Genomic DNA, 22,924 nt, shown 5'->3' with positions numbered 1-22,924 from the left:
TATTTATATAGTCACAATTTTTATAATTCGTGATTGTCTTTCTTTTTATAGAATTTTTCTGAAGAATTTCCAATTGAGAATTTTCAATTTAAAATTTTAGTTTTCTTCTGACTAATCAGAAATTGTGTTCTGACGAAAGTGCATTCTGATTGGTCCATACGGACAAGAGTTCGATTTATCGACTCGATTTAAACAAAAAATTTATAATTATTCTTTATTCTATATAGTAATAAATTAATACAACGAAATATTACTAATGTATCTTTGTTTCTTTTTTCTTATGTATTTTAGATTTTAGATTAATTAAAAATTAAAAATTTTGAAAATGGAAAATCGATTTGTATCGATGGTATCGATTTTTCTCGTTGCCCAGCCAGCTTCATAGTTGACACATAACCAAAACAAAGTTTGACGTTTGTTTATCGACATTTTTTTCAAAAAAAGTGATACTGATAGTTATAAAAATATTAATTAAAACATAGAAGAATAAATTTTAAAATGTATTTCATTGATTTTGAATCAAAAAATAAATTAAAGTCTTGGAAAGTCGCGAAATTCGTCTATTAAGAAATGTTTGAGAGACATAACCTTAAAGAAAACCGGTACAATGGGCGATGAAAAGTGGAAAGATCTTCAAAAATACGCTTGTGGAAATCATCATAAATTGGAGGAGATAATAAAAAGAGGTTCTTGTCCATCGATACGAGTAAATTTCGCCCACTTGGCTTTTAGTGATGATGAGGAAACGTTAATAACAGTCGATTCAAAGGGCACCGTTTACTACGTCGAATTAGCCTACGAAACTCCTTCTTTTCGAAAACTAGGACACATTGGCACCTGTACATTCATCGCTTTTAATCCTGTGAATAAAAATGAATTTCTCGTCGGTCACTATTCGTCGGACGTGAAAGTTTTAAGGTTAGATTCACTAAAAAATTTCTGTCTACTCGTCGGTCATTCGACACTACCAACAAATATTTCTTTTTACAAACACTATTGTCTCACATCATCGTCAAAAGAAGCAATAATCTGGGATCTTCGATGTTACTGTAAAATTCATCAATTAAGACTCAATATCGATCGAGTGACTTTAAAGAAAGCTTCATTTTCCAGTCAGGGTTTAATTTCCGTCCTCTATCCAAACGATGTTATCCAAGCCTGGACATTTCAACACTTTGGCAATGAATTTAAAGTGAACACAAAATCCTTTGGTTTACAGCACGTGAAGGATTTTGTCTTCACAAACGATGGACGTGCAATAATAATCGTTGGAGTGCAAAATAAAATTCTCATCTTCAACACTCACGATTGGACACTTTTGAAAAATCTCAATTTTAAAGATGAAATAACAGGCGCGAGGCAAATTGAAATCGTACCACAACCTCTCGACGGTGGTGCAAATAGGATAATAACAATTTTATCATCCGATTGTAATTGTAAATTTTTCGATCTAACAACTTCGGAGTTTATAAAAAATTGTTGTGGTATTTTTCATGGAATAAAGAGATTTCGCGTGTCTAGTAGAGGGAAATTTCTAGCTCACATCGATCAAGATGGAATATTATTTTTGACAAATTTAGAAAGAATTGTTAATTTGAAACGAAAGGAGAAGGAAAAAAAAGGAAATGAATTGAAGGAAAGTGGTAAATTAAGAGCACATCTTGCCACCGATCATTTACAGTGTATCAAGGAAAGTATTAAAGAGGAATTAAAATTAGAAAGACTGTTACCAATTCTCAAAGAATTTGGCGAATATCCAGAGAAACATCGTATGTTAATTTGGTCGACAATTTTACACCTACCAGGAAATCGTCAATCTTACGCTTCCTTGGGGAATAATATTCCCGCGAGTGTTATTGAAGAATTACTTCAAGATTATCCACTCGCTGATAAAAGTAAAGCTTCCTGTTTAACACTAACTTTGGAAAAAATTCTTCAATGGTGTCCAATTTTGTCGAATTGCTCGATACTGCCAGGACTTATTTTTCCATTTACAGTCGTCTTTCAAGTGAGTACTTTTTATTCTAAAATTTTTAAATTAAAATTTTGAATCCTGAATTACTCAAAAGAATGTTATTATTTTCAGAAAGATCCAGTTCTTGCTTTCGAGGCAATTCTCACAATTTTACTCAACTTTTGTCAAAAATGGTTCGAGTATCATCCACTGCCACCGTTGAATATTTTGGGTATCATTGAAAATATTCTCCTTGAAGCGGATCCAGGACTATTGGAAATTTTCTGCAAACGAAAAATCACATCCACTGAATATGCATGGCCTCTTCTTCGAACGACAATGAGCGAAGTTCTTGCCGCCGATGAATGGCTAATTCTATGGGATAATTTAATTTCATTTCGTCAGCCGAGCTTTTTATTAATGTGCACGATTGCCTACAGTATTTGTGCCCGAGAGACAATAATTTCGAGTGTTAAATCCCCGGAGGAAATTGAACGTTTTTACACAACACCGGGACAAGTTCGCGTCAAGGATTTATTAAAAGTCACTCATCGCTTGAATCAACAAATTTCCCATCGATCACATCCGAATCGTTATCTAAGGTAAATAATAATAATAATAATAATATTTTTAATAAAATTAAAAAAATATATATTCGAAAAGAAAAATTTACAATCAATAAAAATATTAATGTTGTACTTTTTTTTTAGAAAAAAAATCATTACACTTTCGCCAAAAGTTTCATATCCTCAATATCCACAAGAAGAATATCCGAAAATTCTTGTACATACAGAAACAGTGAGACAAGAGGAAGATGATCGAATTTATGATCAGTGTCGAATTGAAGCGATGCAATCAATCGAAGAAGAGAGATTGCGCTCTGAAGTAAAGAAATTTAATGAAAATATCCATCAAGCGAGACTAAAAGGTAAATTATTTTCTTATTATTATTATTATTATTATTATTATTATTATTATTATTATTATTATTATCATTATTAATATTATTGCTATTTTTATTATTATTGTTATTGTTGTTATTATTATTATTCAGGGTTGCCATAAGTCAGGGAAATCAGGGAAAAGTTAGGGATTTTTATTGAAGTACTGAAAAAATTTAATTTTCAGGATTTAATCCTGTGAAATCCTGTGAAGAATTTTATTATATAGAAAAGTAATTGAAGCCTTGCAACGAATTTTATTACATTTTTTTTTAAATAATTGAATTCATTTAAAAATTTTTATTAAAATAGTAGATTTTGAAAATATTTGAATTTCAGTGAAGAATTTTTTGTGGCAACCCTATTATTATTATTAGCAATTTAGTAATATTTAAAAAAAACAGAAAAATAAATTTCAGAAGCGGAAAAATGTTTAAAAAAACAGGTGCGCAATTCACCATGGAAATTGGAGAAATCTGGGGAGAATTACCAAAGAGATTTGAAATTAAATAGAATAGAATCCCAAGTGGCGGAAAAATTATTGAAATGCAGATCAGAAGCGAACGTTCATAATAATCGAGAAAAGTGCAATAAATTACGTTGTCAAGTGCAACGTCTCGATTCTGAGATTCACAACTTATTGGGAGCCTACAGATCAAAGAATTCTAGAAATTTGTGCAAAAACTCCGAGGGTAAATTTAATAGAAATTTTTAAAATATTACAAATTAGTGTAATTAATATATTTATAAATGGCATTGAATGCCATGATAATTATTATCCAAATGAATAATAATTATACTTCTGAATAGTAAAAATTACCATTAGGAATAATTATATAATTAATTAATCAATAATAAATTAGTCGAGACTAATTAATAGGTAGTAATTAATAAGTCAAGAATAATGAATTTACAATGACTAATTAGTCAAGAATAGTTAATTAATATTAATTAATTAGTCGAGAATAATTAATTAATACTAATTAATTTGATCAAGAATAATTAATTAATAATATTTAATTAGTCAAGAGTATTAAATTTAGCAAAAATTAGAATATTTTAAAAATAGAAAAATGTAAGAAAACATTTTCAATTTTCAACAGAAAAATGACTGAGACAAAAATCAAATGTAAACAATTTTAGATAAAAGTATAAAAAATGACTTTATTGTCAATAGAAAATGTACATTCCGTACAGAATATTAGAAAATATATACATTTTTTAATAGAAAAAATTTTTTATTGAAATGCTTTATTATCAATGATAAGAAGATATCTGCAATCGAATTTAATTTTATCTAAATTTATCAAAATTTTTGAGGTATGCAGTGGTATTTATTAATTTTAATCATTTTCTCCACTGTTTGATTACCAAATAACAGTAAAACTTGAAAGATATGATATATAAAATTTTGAAAAATTCTAGAAATAAACTCTCAACAAACTTAAAAAATTTTCGAATTCAAGAAAAATATCAATATTGAACAATAGAATGAACAGGTGCATCTAATTTTGCTCGTCCATTTAAAGCAATAAGTTCAATTACCGCAAGACATTCAATAACCGTTGCTCCACTTTTTTTCAGCAATTGAATAGCTCCTGACATTGAACCTAAAGGTATATAAAATATTTAGAAACTAAAATTACTTTTTTTTATAAAAAGAAAAATTATTTTTTAAATCTTCACCTCCTGTCGCCAGTAAATCGTCAACAATGAGAACTCTCTTTCCTGAACTGAGATTATTTTTTTGAATTTCAAACATAGCCTAAAATAAACGAAATTAATAAAATAATAATAAAAAATAATATTAAATAAAGAAAATAGAATTTTAGAAATATTTGAAAATACCTCTCCATATTCGAGAGCGTAACTACATTGAAAAACATCACCGGGAAGTTTCCCTTTTTTCCTAATTGGCAAAAATGGTTTTCCAAGTTCTAAACTAATTATTGGTCCAACCAAAAATCCTCGAGAATCCAAACCTACGATTACGTCAACATCTAATGATGAAACATGACTAACAATCAGATCTTTAAGAGCCCTTAAAGCAGTAACGTCTTGAAATATTCCAAATATATCCCTATCGAAAAAAAGCAATTAACATTATTTAACAAAAAAAAAATAATTCATAAATTAAAAAAATCATTTAATTATTTACCTAAATACAACGCCTTCTTTGGGAAAATTCTCATACGTTCTAATTGCACTTTTGACAATATTCAAATTTTCCTCGTTGCTCATGATTTTTTTTATCTAAAAATAAAATTATTCCTATTTTAAAATTTTACCTATTTGAAAATTACGAAAATTACTTGAAACTTTCAATTAAATTTTATAAAATTTAAATTATTCAAAAATATTTTAATTATAGAATAGATATATTTGAAAACTTTAATTATCTTTAAAAAAACGATTCAAAAAACTAATTTTTGAAAGATTTTGATTTTCTGACATTATTCTCTGACTTTACTGACATGTGGCCATCCTGATATTTTTTAAACAATAAATATAAGTATGACAATTTTTTTTTCTTCTCTTTAAAATTACCAAGTAACAATGAAATAAGAATTGTAAATTAAAAAAATATTGAATAAGGAATAATGTCATAAACAATTGAACGAGAACAAAAAGTCTGTTTAACATAACCTCAAAATGTGACAAGTGGAAAAAAAATCCAAAACAAATTAATTAAATAATTACATTTCTATTATATTCGGATAGTTTTATGAATATTTAAATAAAACACACAATAATTACCTGTTAATAAATAAAAATCTAATTAAATGAAATAAAATGTTTGAAAAACTTCGAGAAAAAATACCTAATTATTCTAAAATGATTTTTTCGCAAATAAAATACGTTGTTATATAAGATGATGAAATTTATCACTTATCAGGTAACATTGCAATAATATGTAAAATTTATTACTTAAAGAGAATAATTACTGTTCAATAAAAATACTCTTCTCTCAAAAAGTAAAAATTGACATGACGTCATACTGAGTGGTATTTAAAAGACATTTCTAATATTTTGATTTTGAAAATTGTTTAATTAAAAAGAAAGATTCCCATATTTGATAAATAGTAAAAATTTATATTTTTAATAATTATTTCCCTTTTTTCAGTAATAATCTTCTATCTTTAACAATTAGTTAATAAAAAAAGCTTCTGTAATAAAAATTAAATTTTCAAAAATTCAAATTTCCCACCAAATATATCGAATACTCGTGACCCTCGTGACTCGAACATTCGAGATATTTTTGGCAGCTCGAAAATAAAAATGGCGGCTCTTTGATGATGATAATAAGAATGTTGTTAGTCATACAAAAGTGTTTATTAAATGACTATCAGCTGGATGCGTATCAAAAAAGAAAAAGTGCTTTTGTGACAGTTATCAGACTCTTCTTTTAATTAGAAAAAATCCACCAAGAAAACAATTAATAATGTGGTTTTTTTCTAGTTCGCCTTTCGACTCTGACGTCGGTGAGTATAGCACAACCTCTCCCTGATGACACAATTGTCATTTAAAACAATAAATTTCATGACACTTGTCATTTCTCATCATAAATTACAAGAAAAATTATGTTCTCCCTCTTTAATGATTTATCATTAAACAACAAAATTTATAGGAAAATTTTCCGAACAATTTTCGTCACACTATACTGGAGAAAGAGAAATTCTTTGTGACACCAATCTAGAAACCTTGTTTTATACAGAGAATTGAGTTAATGTAATTTTAACGTCATTGAAATTTATTTCTTTCTGAATTAACCAAATTAATTGATTAACATTTAACCCTTGAGTGAATAACGTATTTAGAACTTAAAGTCTGGAGACTTTTTTTTTTAATTCTCATTATGGCGATTGAAATGGCAGACAAATAATTAAAGAGCAAATGGTTAATATATATTTTCTTATTTATTTTGTAAATTTACTTTATGCTATATTTATATTTTTATTACGCTTTGTATCATATTACTTTTTTATGCTATAGCGTTTATTTGTCACTAATCATAAAGTTCAACGATTATTCTCACAAGAGATAAATCCAAAACAAAATATTTAAAAACAGACATTTTTTTAAACAACTTTTAGAATAAATGCAGTGTGATAATTTGATATCATTTTACAAATTACATTCAAGATAAATAAATGTTTTTTATGCAAGTTTTCATTCTGTTTTTTTTCAGAAAAGGCAACAAATGAAAAAAACACGACAGAAAACTGGGCACTTATTATGGATATTTGTGATAAAGTAGGTAATTCACCTATAAACGCCAAGGACTGTTTAAAATCAATTGTGAAGAGACTGAACCATGAGGATCCACACGTTGTTTTATATGCCATAACAGTGAGTAATTTTTTCCAGAAACAAAAAAAACATTTTCAAACTAAAATAATATAAAAAAAAATAAGGCAAATAAAACGAAATCATTCGGACAATGAATAAAAATATATTTATTTACCCCAACGTTTCGAAATCTAAATAATTTCATCTTCAGGCTGGACTCGAACTAGGTCCGTAAATTCTCTTCATGTCCGTAAAAGTCACTTTTATTGAAATATGGTCCATAAAGTCCGTAATTTGATTGAGAAAGAATGAAAAGTTCGTAAATTGTTCGACATAATTTGAAGAATTTTAGAGAAATTACAACTGATTGTAGAAAAATTCAATTATTTTCATAAATAATGAAATTTTTACAGGGATTGAATTATTTTTGTAAATAATAAAACTCTTTTAGGAATTCAATTATTTTCATAAATAATAAAACTCAATGCAGAATTTCAATTATTTTTAATGCAATTTTAATCAAATTCCTCAAAAAATGTAATTATTCTTAATAATTTTATTAAAATTCGTCCAAAGAATTTAATTATTTAAAAATTTGTTGATAACATTTTTTATAAGAATTTAAATTTAAGAAACATTAAATTAATAAATTACTTTCTTTTTGTATTTAAATAATTGAATTCTCGTAGAATTTATTAATAAAAATTGTTTTAAAAATCAATTTCAGTTAAAATTTTAAATTATAATTAAATATTAACAGCATTATAGCGTGAATTTTTAAAAATAATTGAATTTTAAAAAGGTTTCACATTAAAATCATTGAAATTCTTAACTTTTCATATTTATAACAAACAATTCTGTAGAATTAATTCTTTTAAAAAAGTTTAATTGATTTTTTTAAAAATTGTTTCAAGTTTTTATTTTATAATATATATTTAATTGAAGAATTTCCGAATACAATTAAAATTTTGTAAAATTAAATTGTAAACAAATGAATTTGAAAATTCTCAAAGAACTTTTTCAAAAATTATTAAAAATAATGGATTTATAGAATAATTTTAGTTGAAAAAGCTAGAAAAAAATTAAATTTTGGAGAAGTAACAAATTATTGTAGAAATTCAATTATTTTCAAGAGTAATAAAATTCTTCTAAAGAATTCAATTATTTTTACTAATAATAAAACTCATCGCAGAATTTAAATTATTTTTCTTACAATTTTAATTGAATTCCTTGAAAAAAGTAATTATTTTTATGCTAGTTTTAATAAAATTCGACAAATGAATTCAATTATTTAAAGATTTGTTGATAAAATTCTTTATGAGAATTCAATTTTGAGAAACATTCAATTATTCAATAAATTATTTACTTTTATATTTAAATAATGGAATTCTCGTGGAATTTTCTAATAAAAATTGATTTAAAAATGAATTTCAGTTAAAATTTTAGATTATAATTCAATATTAACAAAATAGCGTGGATTTTTAGAAATAATTGAATTTTGAAATTAATTTTTTTGAAAAAGTTTAATTCATTTTTTTTTATATTATTTAAAGTTTCTATTTTCTACTAATTGTAAGCATTTAATTGAAGAATTTAGGAATAATTGAAATTTCGTGAAATTGAATATTGTAAACATATGGATTTGAAAATTGCCAAAGAACTTTTTCGAAAATTATTAAAAATAATTGATCTAAAGTAGAATTTTAGTTAAAAAATTTTGAAAATAATAATAATTGAATTGAAATGATGAAAATAATTTTGAAGAAGTAAGTAAGTAAATTAGTAATTCGTCCTTAATTTTTAATTTTTGGTCCGTAAAGTCCGTAAAGTAAATTTTAAGTCTTCGTTTTTTTACTTATTAATTTTTGGTAAGATAATTATTTTTTAATTTAAATTTTTTTATTGTTAAATTATTTATTATTATTTTAATTTTGTATATATTTTTTGGATAGATTCTCTGAAGAGAAAATTATGTAGATTTCGAAACATTGGAGTACAGTAAATAAATATATTTTTATTCATTGTCCGAATGTTTTCGTTTTATTTGCCTTATTTTAAAAAAAGATCTCGGACGTTAAAGATTATTTGACTAATGAAAAACAAATATTTTTACTTTCAGTTATTGGACGCCTGTTCGAATAATTGTGGTAAAGTATTTCATTTAGAAATTGCGTCGCGTGACTTTGAGAATGAATTAAAAAAATTGTTATCCAAATTTCAACCAAAGCCTTGCGAGAAATTGAAAGCATTACTCAAAAAATGGGCGGAAGGTGATTTCAAAACGGATCCACAATTAAATTTAATACCCAGTTTTTACAATAAATTGTTAAGCGAAGGAGTCGTTTTTCCAACTATCTTAGAAACGGTAAGAAAATTAAATATAAATTTTACCAATTAAAAAACCAACAGGAGAAAAATTAATTTAATTCATAATTGTTTTTTTTCAGCCTAAACATTCCACAGTCCTTAGTAAAGATCCAAATGTAGTTTCAAATTCTCAGGAAGAAGAGGATATTGCAAGAGGTGAATTTCAATTATTTTAATTAAATAGAAATATTTCAATTTAAATGTACATTTTATTTCAATAGAAATTTCTAATTTCAATCGCGAAAATTTTTTTTAAATAGCAATCGAACTGTCCTTGAAGGAAAATAAACAGTATCAATCAACATCGCATAGTTCGCCGGCAACAAAAAAATCTCCCAGTTTGTATCCTAATGTAAGTTCAGTAATGGCATCGACAACAAATAACGAAGGAAGAAAAGTGCGTGCACTTTACGATTTCGAGGCAGCTGAAGACAACGAATTGACATTTATGGCTGGAGAAATAAGTATGTTTTTCTTTTCAATTTTATTGAAAAACACGAAATTTTATTGATTATGAAATAATTTATTATTATGAAATTTTATTGATTTCAGTTCATATTCTCGATGATTCCGATCAAAATTGGTGGAAAGGAAGCAATCATCGTGGAGAGGGTCTTTTTCCTTCGAATTTTGTCACTGCAGATCTTTCCGCACAACCGGAAACAACAAGTAATGGGCAATTCGTTATAAAATTCTATAGAAAAATTAATTTATGATTAAATTCTGATTAATAATAAATAAATTTATTTTTAATTAATTGACACACAAATTCGATAAATTGCAGAGGTCGAGAGTGGGAAAAAATTGGTGCAATTTTCTGATGAAGTGGAAGTCAAAACGGTAAAGAGGGAACCGGAAGTACTAGAAGTGGAAATAAATGAGCAAAAAATTGATAGACTTATGCATTTATTGCACGAAGCGGATCCACAGTCTGATAGTACAGATCCTCCGGAAATGCTCGACTTGGAAGGTAAAATCTCGAGAATTTATTTAATTTAGATTTTATTTTTTTCCTTTCTTGTTTTTTTCTATTTTGTTTGTTTTTGATTGTTCTTTCTTTCTTTGATCGTTTTTTCTTCCTTTGATTGTTTTTTTTCTTTTTTTGTTGCTTTTTCTTTTTTAGGACAATTTTTCAAAAAATACAAATATTTGATTTTAATTTCAGAACAAGTTTCGGCAATGGGTCCATTGATCGACACGGCTCTTGAAAAAACGGATCGTCAACACGCAACATTAACACAATTGAGTTCAGATTTAGTGGATGCACTTAATTTGTACCATTCGTTAATGAGGGAACCAAATCCAGCAGTGCCGGCTAATTATATTCTCTCGAAAATGCCACCAACTAACATGAATGCTTTTCAATTTCCAAATCAAGGACCTCCACCTCCAGCACCTCCAAACCACGTAAATTTGATTTTATTTCAATCTTCTACAAGTATTTTTCAATAAAGGAATTCATTTTGTCCGTAAATTTGCTTCAAGTCCGTAAAAGTCAGTTTCTTGGGAAAGTTATAAAAAGTAAAGTAAAAAAGTAAAAAGAAAAGTAAAGTCCGTTATTTGATTGAAAAAGGACGAAACGTTCGTAAATTATTCGATATAATTTGAAGAATTTTAGAGAAATTACAAATGATTTCAAAAAAATTTAATTATTTTTATAAATAATAAAACTCTTCGCAGAAATTCAATTATTTTCCAAAATTTTAATCAAATTCTTGGCAAAATTTCAATTATTTTCAAAAATTTTGTCTCAAATTCAATGATTTTCAATATCTACTATTTTAATAAATTATCCAAAAGAATTCCATTATTAAAAAAAATTTGAATAAAATTCTACGCAAACATTCAATTATTTTCATAACAATAAAAAAATTTACAGGAATTCAATTATTTGCAAATATTTTATAAATTTCTTCGCAATAATTCAATTATTATCATAAATAATGACATTTTTACAGGAATTCAATTATTTTTACTAATAATTAAACTCATCGCAGAATTTCAATTATTTTTCATTCAATTTTAATTGAATTCCTTGAAAAAAGTAATTATTTTCATGCTAGTTTTAATAAAATTGGATAAAATAATTTAATTATTTAAAAAATTTGTTGATAAAATTCTTTATAAGAGTTGAATTTTGAGAAACATTTAATTATTTAATAAATTATTTACATTTGTATTTAAATAATGGAATTCTCGTGGAATTTTCTAATAAAAATTGTTTTAAAAATGAATTTCAGTTAAAATTTTAAATTATAATAATTGAATATTAAAAGCAATATAGCGTAAATTTTTAGAAATAATTGAATTTTGAAATTAATTTTTTTGAGAAAGTTTAATTGATTTTTTAAAAAATTATTTGAAGTTTTTATTTTCTAATATGCATTTAATTGAAGAATTGAGGAATAATTGAAAATTCGTGAAGTTGAATATTGTAAATAAATAGATTTAAAAATTGCCAAAGAACTTTTTAGAAAAAAATTTTTGAAAATACCTAATCATTGAATTATTCGACTATTGGTCCGTAAATGATCCGTAATTTTTCATTTATTGTCCGTATAGTTCGTATTTTTAAATTCTTTCACTGGTTCGAGCCCTAAATAATTAATAATTATAAGTGAATTTAACTAGAAAGTTTGAATTCAATTGAATTGAAATTTTAATTGAATGAAATAAATAAAAATTTGAATTTTATGAAGTATATAAAAATTTTAATTGAATGGAATAAATGAAATGAGTAAAAAAAATTGAATTAAATAAATAATTTGAAATATTTTTACAGATGTTTAATGGCATGCCACCACCGCCACAAGGTGTTTTTAATCCACCGCCAATGGGCAATCCTATGCATATGCATGCAAATATTCCGAGGGCAGAATTTATGAGACCAGCTAATATGCCGATGATGGCGATGCCTCAAAATTTCCCCATGATACCTGGAAATCATCCCCGTCCACCTCCGGTACCTGAACAAACCAGTGTCCCTTATCAACCTCAGGGGTGAGTACTTTTCTAAATTCAAAACATAAATAGGATAATAATAATATAGTATTAAGAATTTATCACTCAGTGGTATTAATTAAAGCGTGGTTCGAATTCTCTCCAAATTATTATTTTTATAATAATCCTAACGATAATTTTAGCAGTTTTGATAAAATTAAATAATTTAATCAGGGTTGCCATAAAAATTTAATTTAATTTTCCCCTGATTTCCAGACAGAATCAGATCCTAAAGAAAAAAATTCATTCTAAAAAAAAATTCATTCTAAAAATAATTGGATACACAAAAACATGCTTGTAATACATTTATTTTTTTAATATCTTCAATTGGAAAATTATTCCTTGACCTGTGGCAACCCTGATTATTAATTAATTTATAAACACAATTAAATTATTTGAGTAAATTGAATAATTTAACAATAATTAATTCTTTCCGTCCAAATGTTAAATTAAATATCCCCGAAAAAAAGACCAATACAACACAAATGGAAAAATGATTCTTTCTGTTAAAAAAATTTACTTTTTAATCTTAAAAATATAAAATGAAATGAACAAAGAGTGAGATCTGAATTTGAATTTCTGAATCAGATATCCAACTCAGCCGCAACCTGGTCCAGTACCTGGCCCTGTACACGGTCCAGTTCACGGCCCATTTAATCCACAAGGACCGCCTGGTCTACCAGCGAATCAACAATCACAATTCGCTCCTAATGGTCAACACAGAATGTAAAATTATTCCGCGTTTCAGATATTAAATTAATCGTGTATTCAAAGAAAAGCAAAAACAGGAAAAACAAGGAAGAAAGTTGTATAATAATTGCTTTATTCTATAGCTATTTAAATAAACTTGCAGAAGACAGCCAAAGACTTGACTTTTTAAAGGAAGAATTTGGTTTTTAAAAATTCATAAAAGAAAAATTAACATTCAATTTTTACATATTTATGACAACAAATTTGTCAAAAATACAAAACACGAATTATTTCTGGTGGAAATCATTGACATTTTGTCTCTCGCTGAAGGCAATGTAATTATATAAGTACATAAACATGTATATTTTGAATCACATAATTTTTCAATCATTGAAAATAATAATTATTAATAATCCCCTTTTTCAGTTAAAATTATTTCTGCTATTTTTCTGCAGGTTCCTATTTATATTTTTCATTTTGTTTTCTTTAAAAAAAAATTAGTTTTTTTGAATTAATTCTTTTTTAATTAAAAAAAAATTATTTTAATTAGATTTGAATTAGCTTTTACATAATTTATATTCTTTATAGTTATAGTATCAAAACGTGCAATTAAAATATTTTACGTGTGCAAAAAAAAATTATCGAAACGAATTTTTTTTTGTAATTTAAGGCGACCTTCTGAAAGTTTTGAAAAATTGTACGAATTGACGAATTTTGATTAAAGAGCAAAAGTAAAATAAGTAGAGAAAAAAGAAGTAAAGATAGAAGGGGGAAGAATAAAATGAAAAAATGAAAGAAAGAAAAGAAATAAAAACAGCACTGACGAAAAATTTTTAAGTGAACTAATAGCTTTTTCTAGTTTTTTACCGAGAGCTCTCTTCGATACTGAAATCGAATACAGAAACTGATTCTCGAGATATTACTTGCATATTATTATTATATATAATTATAATATTAATATTAACAATAATAATAATAGTAATAATAATCGTAATAAGAATTTTAACAGTAATGATAAAAAATTAAAAATAATATTAGACGAATCTTCTAGAGGGAATAAGTTCTATAATAATATTTTGGGAGTTAGGCCGACAATTTGCATGTTTTTTTCCGAAACGATACAGTTTCAATCTATTGTAAATAAAAATCTGTCGGCGATAAGAAAACTGGAGGAGGAATTAAAGAAAAATACAAATTTTGCAAATAATTTTCTACTTGTATGATAATTGTACCATATTCGTACACGAATTTTTACCCAGATTACTGTGGATTAATTTATTATTATAAACATAATCATTGCAAGGGAATGAATAAATAAATAAATAAGAAATTGTCACTATTCGATTAATTACGAACTTTGAATTTTCAAAGCAATTTTTTTTAATGAAATTATTCATTAGAAATTTGTCAGTAATTTTGCAAATTTTATTTTTAAATTATGTTTCAAAATCAATAATAAATAACAACAATTCTTTAATAATAAATAACTAATAATACAAAAAAAATAATAATTATTGATTCAGAAAAATTAATAACTGTATAATACTTATTCTTGTTCAAGTAATTACGATCGTTTTTAAATATTTTTTTAAAATTAATTTTACGAAATCCGTTTAAAGGCCTCGTAAAATTAATTTGACAATAATTGTTATTATTATTATTTTTATTATCATTATTATTATTATTATTATTATTATTATTATTATTATTATTATTATTATTATTATTATTATTATTATTATTATTTATTGTTAATAATATGGAAAAAATTATTTTATTATTTCTAAACTATTTTCTTTTCATAGAATTTTTCTCTCAAATTATTTATTATTGAAAGGAAAAAAAATTGGAAAAAATTTAATTGTTTAGTGACATAAAAATTCAAGCCCTTGAAAATAAAATTTTGTTCAAGAGAAATCTTAAATTTTAAACGTTTTGACGGTATTTATTCGTGTTCGATTTTTGTAAAATAAATTTAAATCTCATTTTTGCCACAAGTTTCGAAGAAAAAGAAAATAAATAAAATTTGTTGAAAAAATCGAATTTAAAAATGTTTTTTTTTCTTTAAATAAGTATAGATTTCTTATCTTTGTCTTAATATTTTTTACTTCAACAGTAACTCTTCTTTTGTTTTAAATAAATTAAAATTTTATTCAAATAGTTTTTTATTATACAATACAGAGGAAAAGAGCCAAATAAAAGAAATAGTTAAAAATAGTTCAAAATAAATTTCCTATAAATACAATTAATTCAAAATATTTTTTTTTCCAAACAGAAAAGAAGAGCGAAATAAAAGAAATAATATAAAATTTAAGTAAAATAGTTACTAAAAATTGTATTATTTTATTATAAAGAAAATATTTGGTTTGAAAATATTTTCTTCGAAACTTTTTGTCAAAAAATGATTATAGAAACTGTTCGTGTTTTATAAAGTATGTTCTGTGCTGTGTATATGTATGAAAAAAAAGCTGTGAAATTTGTCTTTGGAAATAATTTGTCAGCGAGATAATAATTAACGAAGAAAAAAAAACGGGGGACGAAAAATATTCTCGAAAAAACTATGTAACTGACTCTGTACATGTTATGTTGCCATTAAACTGTCATTTACATAATGAGCCAGTGATTTCAATTAAATTTTATTTATTCTAATTTTAATCGTAATTATGCGATTTAAGTTCGAATTCTAATTTTTTTTCCAATTACGATTTAAGTTTGAATTGTAATTTTTATTCTAACTATGATTTAAGTTCGAATTCTAATTTTAATTGTAATTTGAACAAAAATTTGAATTCGAAATAAAGTTCTAGTTGTAATTATGATTTTAGTTTGAATTATGATTTAATTTCTAATTACAATTTTAATTCTATTTTAATTCGGTTTTATAATAATAATTATAATTAAAACTAAATAATTATATCTTCCCTAAAAAAATTATCTTATTGCCAATAGAACAGTATAAGTTTATGTAAAAAGAGTAAGAGTCATAGAAGATATCAAATGGTATAGGCCATAACGCCTGAAAATTACAGTGTGCCAGAGTCCATCCATCACATGGTCCATGGGTCCTATGGTACCGCCCCGACGTTTAAGTCGTTAGCAATTTCCTGTACAGGACTATTTTTCGGTCCCAAATTCCATATGTTCCATAAAACGATCGACATCCAGTCGCAGTCTCGATAATTCAAAAAATTCATCACAAACAATCTCTGAAGTAATTTTTTTGCCGATTGTTTTTCTTACTTTTATTTGTGTTGTAAATTTAAACCTATCCGGAAACTGCTGTTCAAAAAAAATATGCATTCTGTATTGAAAATGTTTTATATTAGTTGTAAACAATTAAACTTTAAAGTACCTTTTTAGAAAATTTACTATTACTTCGTTGTTTTTTGATAAAATTTATTAATATTTGGTAGAGATATAAAAAAAATAATGTCTCTATTTTAACAACAAAAATTTTTAAAATTTATGATTATTTATGCAAAATAAATTGTTAATTGATAAAACAGTTAAAGTTTTAAGTGACTTCTGGAATAGTTACGAAAAAAATTCAAAAACATAGATTTTTGTAGTTTTTGAATTTTTTTCGTAATTATTCCAGAAGTCAGTTAAAACTTTAATTGTTCAATTAATTAACAATTAATTTTGCATAAATAATCATGAATTTTCTAAATTCTTGTTGTTATTAATAAAGGCATTATTTTTGTATATCGCTACCTAATATTATTAAATTTTATCAAGAAACAACGAAGCAATAGTGAATTTTCTAAAAAGGTATACTTTAAAGATTAATTGTTTATAACTAATTGAAAAATTAAAATTTTTGAAAACGAATACTGGGAATGTTTTTGTACCACCCTGTAACAAATTATGTTTAGACATAATGCAAATTTAAAAAGTTTGTTTTAGGTGGCCCAGTTCGGAAATTTTGACTCAGTTATCTAATTTGTAAATGAGTAGGGGTACGTCAGTGCCCTTTGTAGCTAGTTGAATTTTCTTCTGATATTTTGTACCCTAAGGTGCATTTAAAAAGGTGGGAATTCAAATCTTGAAATGAATCATTAATTGAAGAAAGTTTGATGGATCTCTTACATTTGAAAATAATGATCAAATTTAGCAAAGTATCAAGGAACACTTCTCGAGTCGAACTTTTCTCAGAGTGTAAATCGACGTAAAAGATATTTATGACTGTTATTTCTTTAAGTGCATTTGATCTCGAGAATGTATACCAAACGGTCCAAGCCACGATCGGTCCTCCGGTAACGTGGAATTATTGTAGATAATACACGGATAGTTAGTCCGCGATTAGTCTGTCCAAAGGATGATATCCCTCTCCTTTTCATTCCCGTGCTGCCCCCAAGGCACCCTAGGACGCCGTCATGATAAATGACCGAATCCTTTCAACTTTTTAGCTACGAAATCGCTTGGTTCTCGTCTTGGGCGAAGGTCGCAGCCACAATTTTGCCGTAAATCACAGTAAACGTTGAAGTAAACGCCAGGGTAATTAGATACACTTACTCGAGGTAACCAGCACTTCTTGCTCGCCCTCCTGGACCACTTTGTTCTCAGTCTGCTGCTTCTGAACAGAAAATCATCATTTCATTTCATAATCATACTTTCATACCTATTTCAATTTTCATTTTTGTAAATGGACCAGTGCTATTTTTTATAAAGTGGTAATTTTGCTAAATACTAGTTTTCATTTTTTTTTTGTTCTAAAAAACTCCACGACAATTTTTTGTGAAGAAAATTTCGCTACCAGAGAAATATTAACGGTTGCCACGCAACCTGGAAAACCGAAAAATGTCAGGGAATTTTATAAACCTTGAAAAAACCTAGAAAAGTCAGGGAATTAAGATCGGAATCCTGGAAAATTATTCTTTTCTAAAGTTATTGTGTTTGTTCTTGAACTCTAATTTTACATAAATATTTCAAAATAAATTGAATTTTAAAAGAGTTGCGTTTACAATTTTCATAAATAGATGAACTTCAAAAGATTTAAAATTTAAAATTTTAGAAAATTTCAATTGTTAATGAATTAATTAAATAATAAAAATTTCACAGCAATTCTATTATTTACAATTTTTTTTATAAATTTCTATCCAATAATTCAATTATTTTTATAAATGATAAAATTTTTACAAGGATTTAATTATTTTCATGAATAATACAATTGTTTATAGGTTTTCAATTATTTTCATAAATAATAAAATTCATCGCAGAATTTCAATTATTTTTAATACAATTTTAATGGAATTTCTCGAAAAATGTAATTATTCTTAAAAATTTCATTAAAATTCATGAAAGAAATTCAATTATTTTAAAAAGCCTTCCTATAATTTATTTATTAGAATTTAAGTATTACTGCCAATACATTTTTTAATAAATTTCTTAAAAGAATTAAATTATTTTCAAAAATTTTAATGAAATTCTTTTTGCCAATTCAATTTTTTTCAAAATAATTTTAATAAAATTCTTCGTAGAAATTAAATTAATTTCAATAAAATATCAAAATTCAATTATTTTAAATATCTACTATTTCAATAAAATTTCACAAAAGAATTCAATTATTTAAAAAGAAATATATTATTAAAATTCGTCTCGAGATTATTCAATTATTTTCAAAAGTAATAAAATTCTTTGCAGAAATTCAATTATGGTCAAAAGTTTAAAACAATTCTCGTCAGCATTTCAATTATCTTTATAAATAATAAAATTCTTCTTCAAAATTCAATTATTTTCAAAAAATTTAATAATATTCCTGTCAAAATTTCAATTATTTTCAAAAACTTTTTTCAATTCACAAACAAATTTTTTTACAGAGATTCAATTATTTTTAAGACAATTTTAATCTAATTTCTCGAAAAATGAAATTATTTTTAAAATTTTATTAAAATTCGAATTTTAATTATTTAAAAAATTGTTGATAAAATTCTTTATGAGAGTTCAATTATTTTAAGAAACATTTAATTATTCAATAATTTTTTTTTTGTATTTAAATAATGGAATTCTCGCAGAATTTTCTAATAAAAATTGATTTAAATATGAATTTTAGTTAAAATTTTAGATTATACAATTAAATATTAAAAGCATTAAAACGTGGAATCTTTAGAAATAATTGAATTTTGAAAAGGTTTTAAATTAAAATGAATTGAAATTTCTCATTTTTCATATTTTTAACAAACAATTCGGTAAAAATAATTTTTAACAGGAATTCAATTATTTACAAATTTTTGATTATTTTTTTCGCAATAATTCAATTATTTTCATAAATAATAAAATTTTAACAGTGATTCAATTATTTTCGTAAATAATAAAATTCTTTTAGGAATTCTATTATTATCATAAATAATAAAACTCATTGCAGAATTTCAATAACTTTTACTGCAATTTTAATCGAATTCCTCAAAAAATGTAATTATTCTTAAGATTTTAATTAAAATTCGTCTGAAGAATTTAATTATTTAAAAATTTGTTGATAAAATTTTGCAAAGGTTTCAAATTAAAATCATTGAAATTCTGAGTTTGTCATATTTTAAACAAACAATTCTGTAAAATTAATTCTTTTGAAAAAGTTTAATTGAATTGTTTTGAAATTATTTCAAGTTTTGATTTTCCAAAATATATTTAATTGAAAAATTTTAGAATAAAATTGAAATTTTGTATAATTGAATTGTAAACAAATAAATTTGAAAATATTCAAAGAACTTTTTCAAAAAATTATCAAAAATAATGAATTTATAGAAGAATTTTAGTTAAATAAAAACACTAGAAAAAAATTTAATTTTGGAAAAATTACAAATTATTGCAGAAATTTAATTATTTTTAAGAGTAATAAAATTCTTGATAAGGATTCAATTATCTTTACTAATAATAAAACTCATCGCAGAATTTCAATTCCTTGAAAAAAGTAATTAATTTTTTGCAACTTTTAATAAAAGTCGACAAAAGAATGCAATTGTTTCAAAATTTGTTTATACATTTCTTTATGAGAATTTCATTTTGAGAAACATTCAATTATTCAATAAATTATTTACTTTTGTACTAAAATAATGAAATTCTCGTAGAAATTATTTAAAGTTTTTATTTTTTTAATATATATTTAATTGAAGAATTTTCGAATAATTGAAATTTTGTAAAATTCAATTGTAAACAAATGAATTTGAAAATTCTTAAAGAACTTTTTCAAAAATTATTAAAAATAATGGATTTATAGAAGATGTTTAGTTAAAAAAACGAAAAAAAAATTCAATTTTGTAAATTTACAAATTATTGCAAAAATTCAATTATTTTCAAGAGTAATAAAATTCTTCTTAGGGAATCAATTATTTTTAGAAATAATAAAACTTATTGCAGAATTTCAATTATTTTTCATACAATTTTAATTGAATTCTTTGAAAAAAGTAATTATTTTCATTCCAGTTTTAATAAAATTTGACAAAAGAATTCAATTATTTAAAGATTTGTTGATAAGATTCTTTATGAGAATTGAATTTTGAGAAACATTCAATTATTCAATAAATTATTTACTTTTGTATTTAAATAATTGAATTTTCGTGGATTTTTCTAATAAAAATTGATTTTAAAATTAATTTCAGTTAAAATTTTAGATTATAATTCAATATTAGCAAAATAGCGTGGATTTTTAGAGATAATTGAATTTTGAATTTAATTTTTTTGAAAAAGTTTAATTGTTTTTTTTGTATTATTTGAAGTTTTTATTTTCTAATATGCATTTAATTGAAGAATTTATGAATAATTGAAATTTCGTGAAATTGAATATTGTAAATAAATAGATTTAAAATTGCCAAAGAACTTTTTAGAAAATTATTAAAAATAATTGATCTAAAGTAGAAGTTTAATCAAAAACGTTTAAAAATAATGATTGAATTGAAATGATGAAAATAATTTTTCAGAAGTACAATATTCTTATAATATAAAATAATGATTTTATTACTGGACCATCTTTAATTGTTATAATTTATAAAACATGAAGAAATCGACATGAAGTCGAAGACTCGGAATTATCGATGTCTTCATGTTTTATAGTTATGAAAAAATTTAATTTATAGTTTTAAGTAAAATTGTTTCTTCTTTGACTCGGACAAGTTATATTTTTGTCAGTAATTGGTCTGTAAATAGTTTTTTTTTCATTTTTGATCCGTAGTCCGTATTTTTAAATACGTTCACTGGTACGAGCCTTGTATTTGATTACATTAATTAATATCCTAATATCGATATTATGTATTATTCTATAAATAATAAATTACTGAAAGATAAAATTTTTGTACAACTACAAGATAATAAGCTATACTGAATAAGAAAAGGAATAAACTGAACGTTAGTATCTCATCAGTGCGGGTTTTATAAATTTAAATCAACTTTCAGTAAAGAAATTCTTTTCAATTTACCTTAACGAAATGATGTCTTTGACTGCCTTGGCAAAGAAATCTGTAATCTCTTTTCCTCGTTTCACCATAATATTTAATAAATGGAATAACTGAATAAAGAAGTCGTTAAAGTTCCATGACGTCTTTTATATTAAAAGGGCTGGTAACTAGAACATTATGAAAGAACGCAGATCATCTCACAGCAAATGAACTGAGAGTAAACGTCGTTAAGATAATGTCTTAGTCGCGTGAAATTAGTTTTTTTTTTAATATTGGCCAATTTTGCACTTCCGTCCTTGTGTATATTATATTTTTGCTGCAGGACCCTCAGAAATTTTGTTGTCTGAGGCTAAAAGGATTCGGCGATAAACAACAGTGAGTCTTGAAATTAGGTACCAGAGGGCTTTGCAATTTACATAAAAATCCCCCGCGGTGGTATCACACAAACTAGGGTGGCCGATGGATTAGTAATGTTCCATCGAGGAGAAAAAGAAAGTTGAGTTTCACAAATATATCCACCTTATAATCTTGTCGTTTTAATTTAATTTGCGAGTAAATATTGGAAAGAAATATGTTCTTTATAAAGGAGTTTTTACAAATGAATATTAAGATCAACTATTGTACATCAAAACAAAAATTCTAAAATTAATAAAGTCAATGAGGGTCAAAATTGCAGAATGGAATTTGATGTTGAGGACGCTGCCATTTTCAGTTCTCTTTGCGTTTCTTACGAAACAAATGGAATGCATAAGTATTTCCTGCGATATTCGCAGAGGGAGGATTCTTGAGGCGACTTCCGGTTGCAAGGCGAGCTAGTGTCCCTAATTACCGTGTCGGTTCATGAATACGATTGCCGCTGTGCAGCACGGAAGCTAGCGTGGCGTCACTGGTTGTTACTCGCTCATGAATTTATGTATCTGCATTCTCTAACGCAATTCGAGGCACCCCGAAAAAAGTCACCTTTCTTCGGTTTCTTACCCTCTTACCAGTCTTCATACCTATGTGACCTCCACTTTAGAAATCGTATCAAAAGGAAACGGGATGTCTTCTTCATATAGCACTACGGTCATTTAGACTTTCCGCTTTCGTAACTTATTAATTTTTCTTCTTTCCACTTCCTAGGCAAGTTATTATTTCTAAAATACAAATTAAGAAACAGTTTCTCCAAGTATCCGTTGAAGGAGAGTGGGGTACATAAAATTAAGAAATTGACATGAAGAGATGTGGATAGTGATGGCGTCTTTAATTTCATTTGTCAGAACCTAACAGTTTTTTTTTTAATTTTTGACGGATCG

The 22,924-nt window shown here is 25.0% G+C and overlaps 3 protein-coding genes across 5 annotated transcripts; 2 read left to right on the top strand and 1 right to left on the bottom strand.

Moving 5' to 3' along the window:
- Positions 1-385: 385 nt before the first annotated feature.
- LOC122501150 (TBC1 domain family member 31) lies at positions 386-4,366 on the top strand. The gene is made up of 4 exons (XM_043610424.1): positions 386-2,008; positions 2,087-2,556; positions 2,665-2,882; positions 3,315-4,366. Exons 1-4 carry the CDS (start codon positions 608-610, stop codon positions 3,608-3,610), a joined length of 2,385 nt encoding a protein of 794 aa, XP_043466359.1. The 5' UTR covers positions 386-607; the 3' UTR covers positions 3,611-4,366.
- LOC122501151 (adenine phosphoribosyltransferase) lies at positions 4,033-5,894 on the bottom strand. Of its 3 annotated transcripts, none has more exons than XM_043610425.1 (5): positions 5,653-5,894; positions 5,054-5,148; positions 4,744-4,975; positions 4,582-4,660; positions 4,033-4,505 (listed from the first exon to the last, which is right to left on the bottom strand). In XM_043610425.1, exons 2-5 carry the CDS (start codon positions 5,134-5,136, stop codon positions 4,369-4,371), a joined length of 531 nt encoding a protein of 176 aa, XP_043466360.1. In that variant the 5' UTR covers positions 5,137-5,148; positions 5,653-5,894; the 3' UTR covers positions 4,033-4,368. The 3 variants fall into 3 exon arrangements, with proteins under 3 accessions (XP_043466360.1, XP_043466361.1, XP_043466362.1); XM_043610426.1 differs by having other exon boundaries at positions 5,717-5,894; XM_043610427.1 differs by having other exon boundaries at positions 5,841-5,887.
- Positions 5,895-6,161: 267 nt separating this feature from the next.
- LOC122501149 (signal transducing adapter molecule 1) lies at positions 6,162-14,449 on the top strand. The gene is made up of 10 exons (XM_043610423.1): positions 6,162-6,377; positions 7,085-7,245; positions 9,305-9,550; positions 9,633-9,708; positions 9,813-10,016; positions 10,105-10,221; positions 10,337-10,522; positions 10,718-10,959; positions 12,335-12,552; positions 13,141-14,449. Exons 1-10 carry the CDS (start codon positions 6,338-6,340, stop codon positions 13,280-13,282), a joined length of 1,632 nt encoding a protein of 543 aa, XP_043466358.1. The 5' UTR covers positions 6,162-6,337; the 3' UTR covers positions 13,283-14,449.
- The last annotated feature ends 8,475 nt before the right edge of the window (positions 14,450-22,924 follow it).

Source organism: Leptopilina heterotoma, unplaced genomic scaffold, assembly GCF_015476425.1.
Source record: "Leptopilina heterotoma isolate Lh14 unplaced genomic scaffold, ASM1547642v1 Lhet_205, whole genome shotgun sequence".
Taxonomy (NCBI): Eukaryota; Metazoa; Arthropoda; class Insecta; order Hymenoptera; family Figitidae; genus Leptopilina; species Leptopilina heterotoma.
The sequence above is the reverse complement of the archived record's forward strand: the minus strand, read 5'-3'. Positions and strand labels throughout refer to the sequence as shown.

Bases quoted from the DNA above. Each gene is read 5' to 3' on its own strand.
- LOC122501150 (XM_043610424.1), top strand. From the start codon at position 608: ATGGGCGATGAAAAGTGGAAAGATCTTCAAAAATACGCTTGTGGAAAT. The intron at 2,009-2,086 runs GTGAGTACTTTT...TATTATTTTCAG, and splicing joins CATTTACAGTCGTCTTTCAA to AAAGATCCAGTTCTTGCTTT. The intron at 2,883-3,314 runs GTAAATTATTTT...AATAAATTTCAG, and splicing joins CCATCAAGCGAGACTAAAAG to AAGCGGAAAAATGTTTAAAA.
- LOC122501149 (XM_043610423.1), top strand. From the start codon at position 6,338: ATGTGGTTTTTTTCTAGTTCGCCTTTCGACTCTGACGTCG. The intron at 9,551-9,632 runs GTAAGAAAATTA...GTTTTTTTTCAG, and splicing joins TTCCAACTATCTTAGAAACG to CCTAAACATTCCACAGTCCT. The intron at 12,553-13,140 runs GTGAGTACTTTT...TTTCTGAATCAG, and splicing joins GTCCCTTATCAACCTCAGGG to ATATCCAACTCAGCCGCAAC.
- LOC122501151 (XM_043610425.1), bottom strand. From the start codon at position 5,136: ATGAGCAACGAGGAAAATTTGAATATTGTCAAAAGTGCAATTAGAACG. The intron at 4,976-5,053 runs GTAAATAATTAA...TTTTTTCGATAG, and splicing joins AAAGAAGGCGTTGTATTTAG to GGATATATTTGGAATATTTC. The intron at 4,506-4,581 runs GTGAAGATTTAA...ATATACCTTTAG, and splicing joins CGATTTACTGGCGACAGGAG to GTTCAATGTCAGGAGCTATT.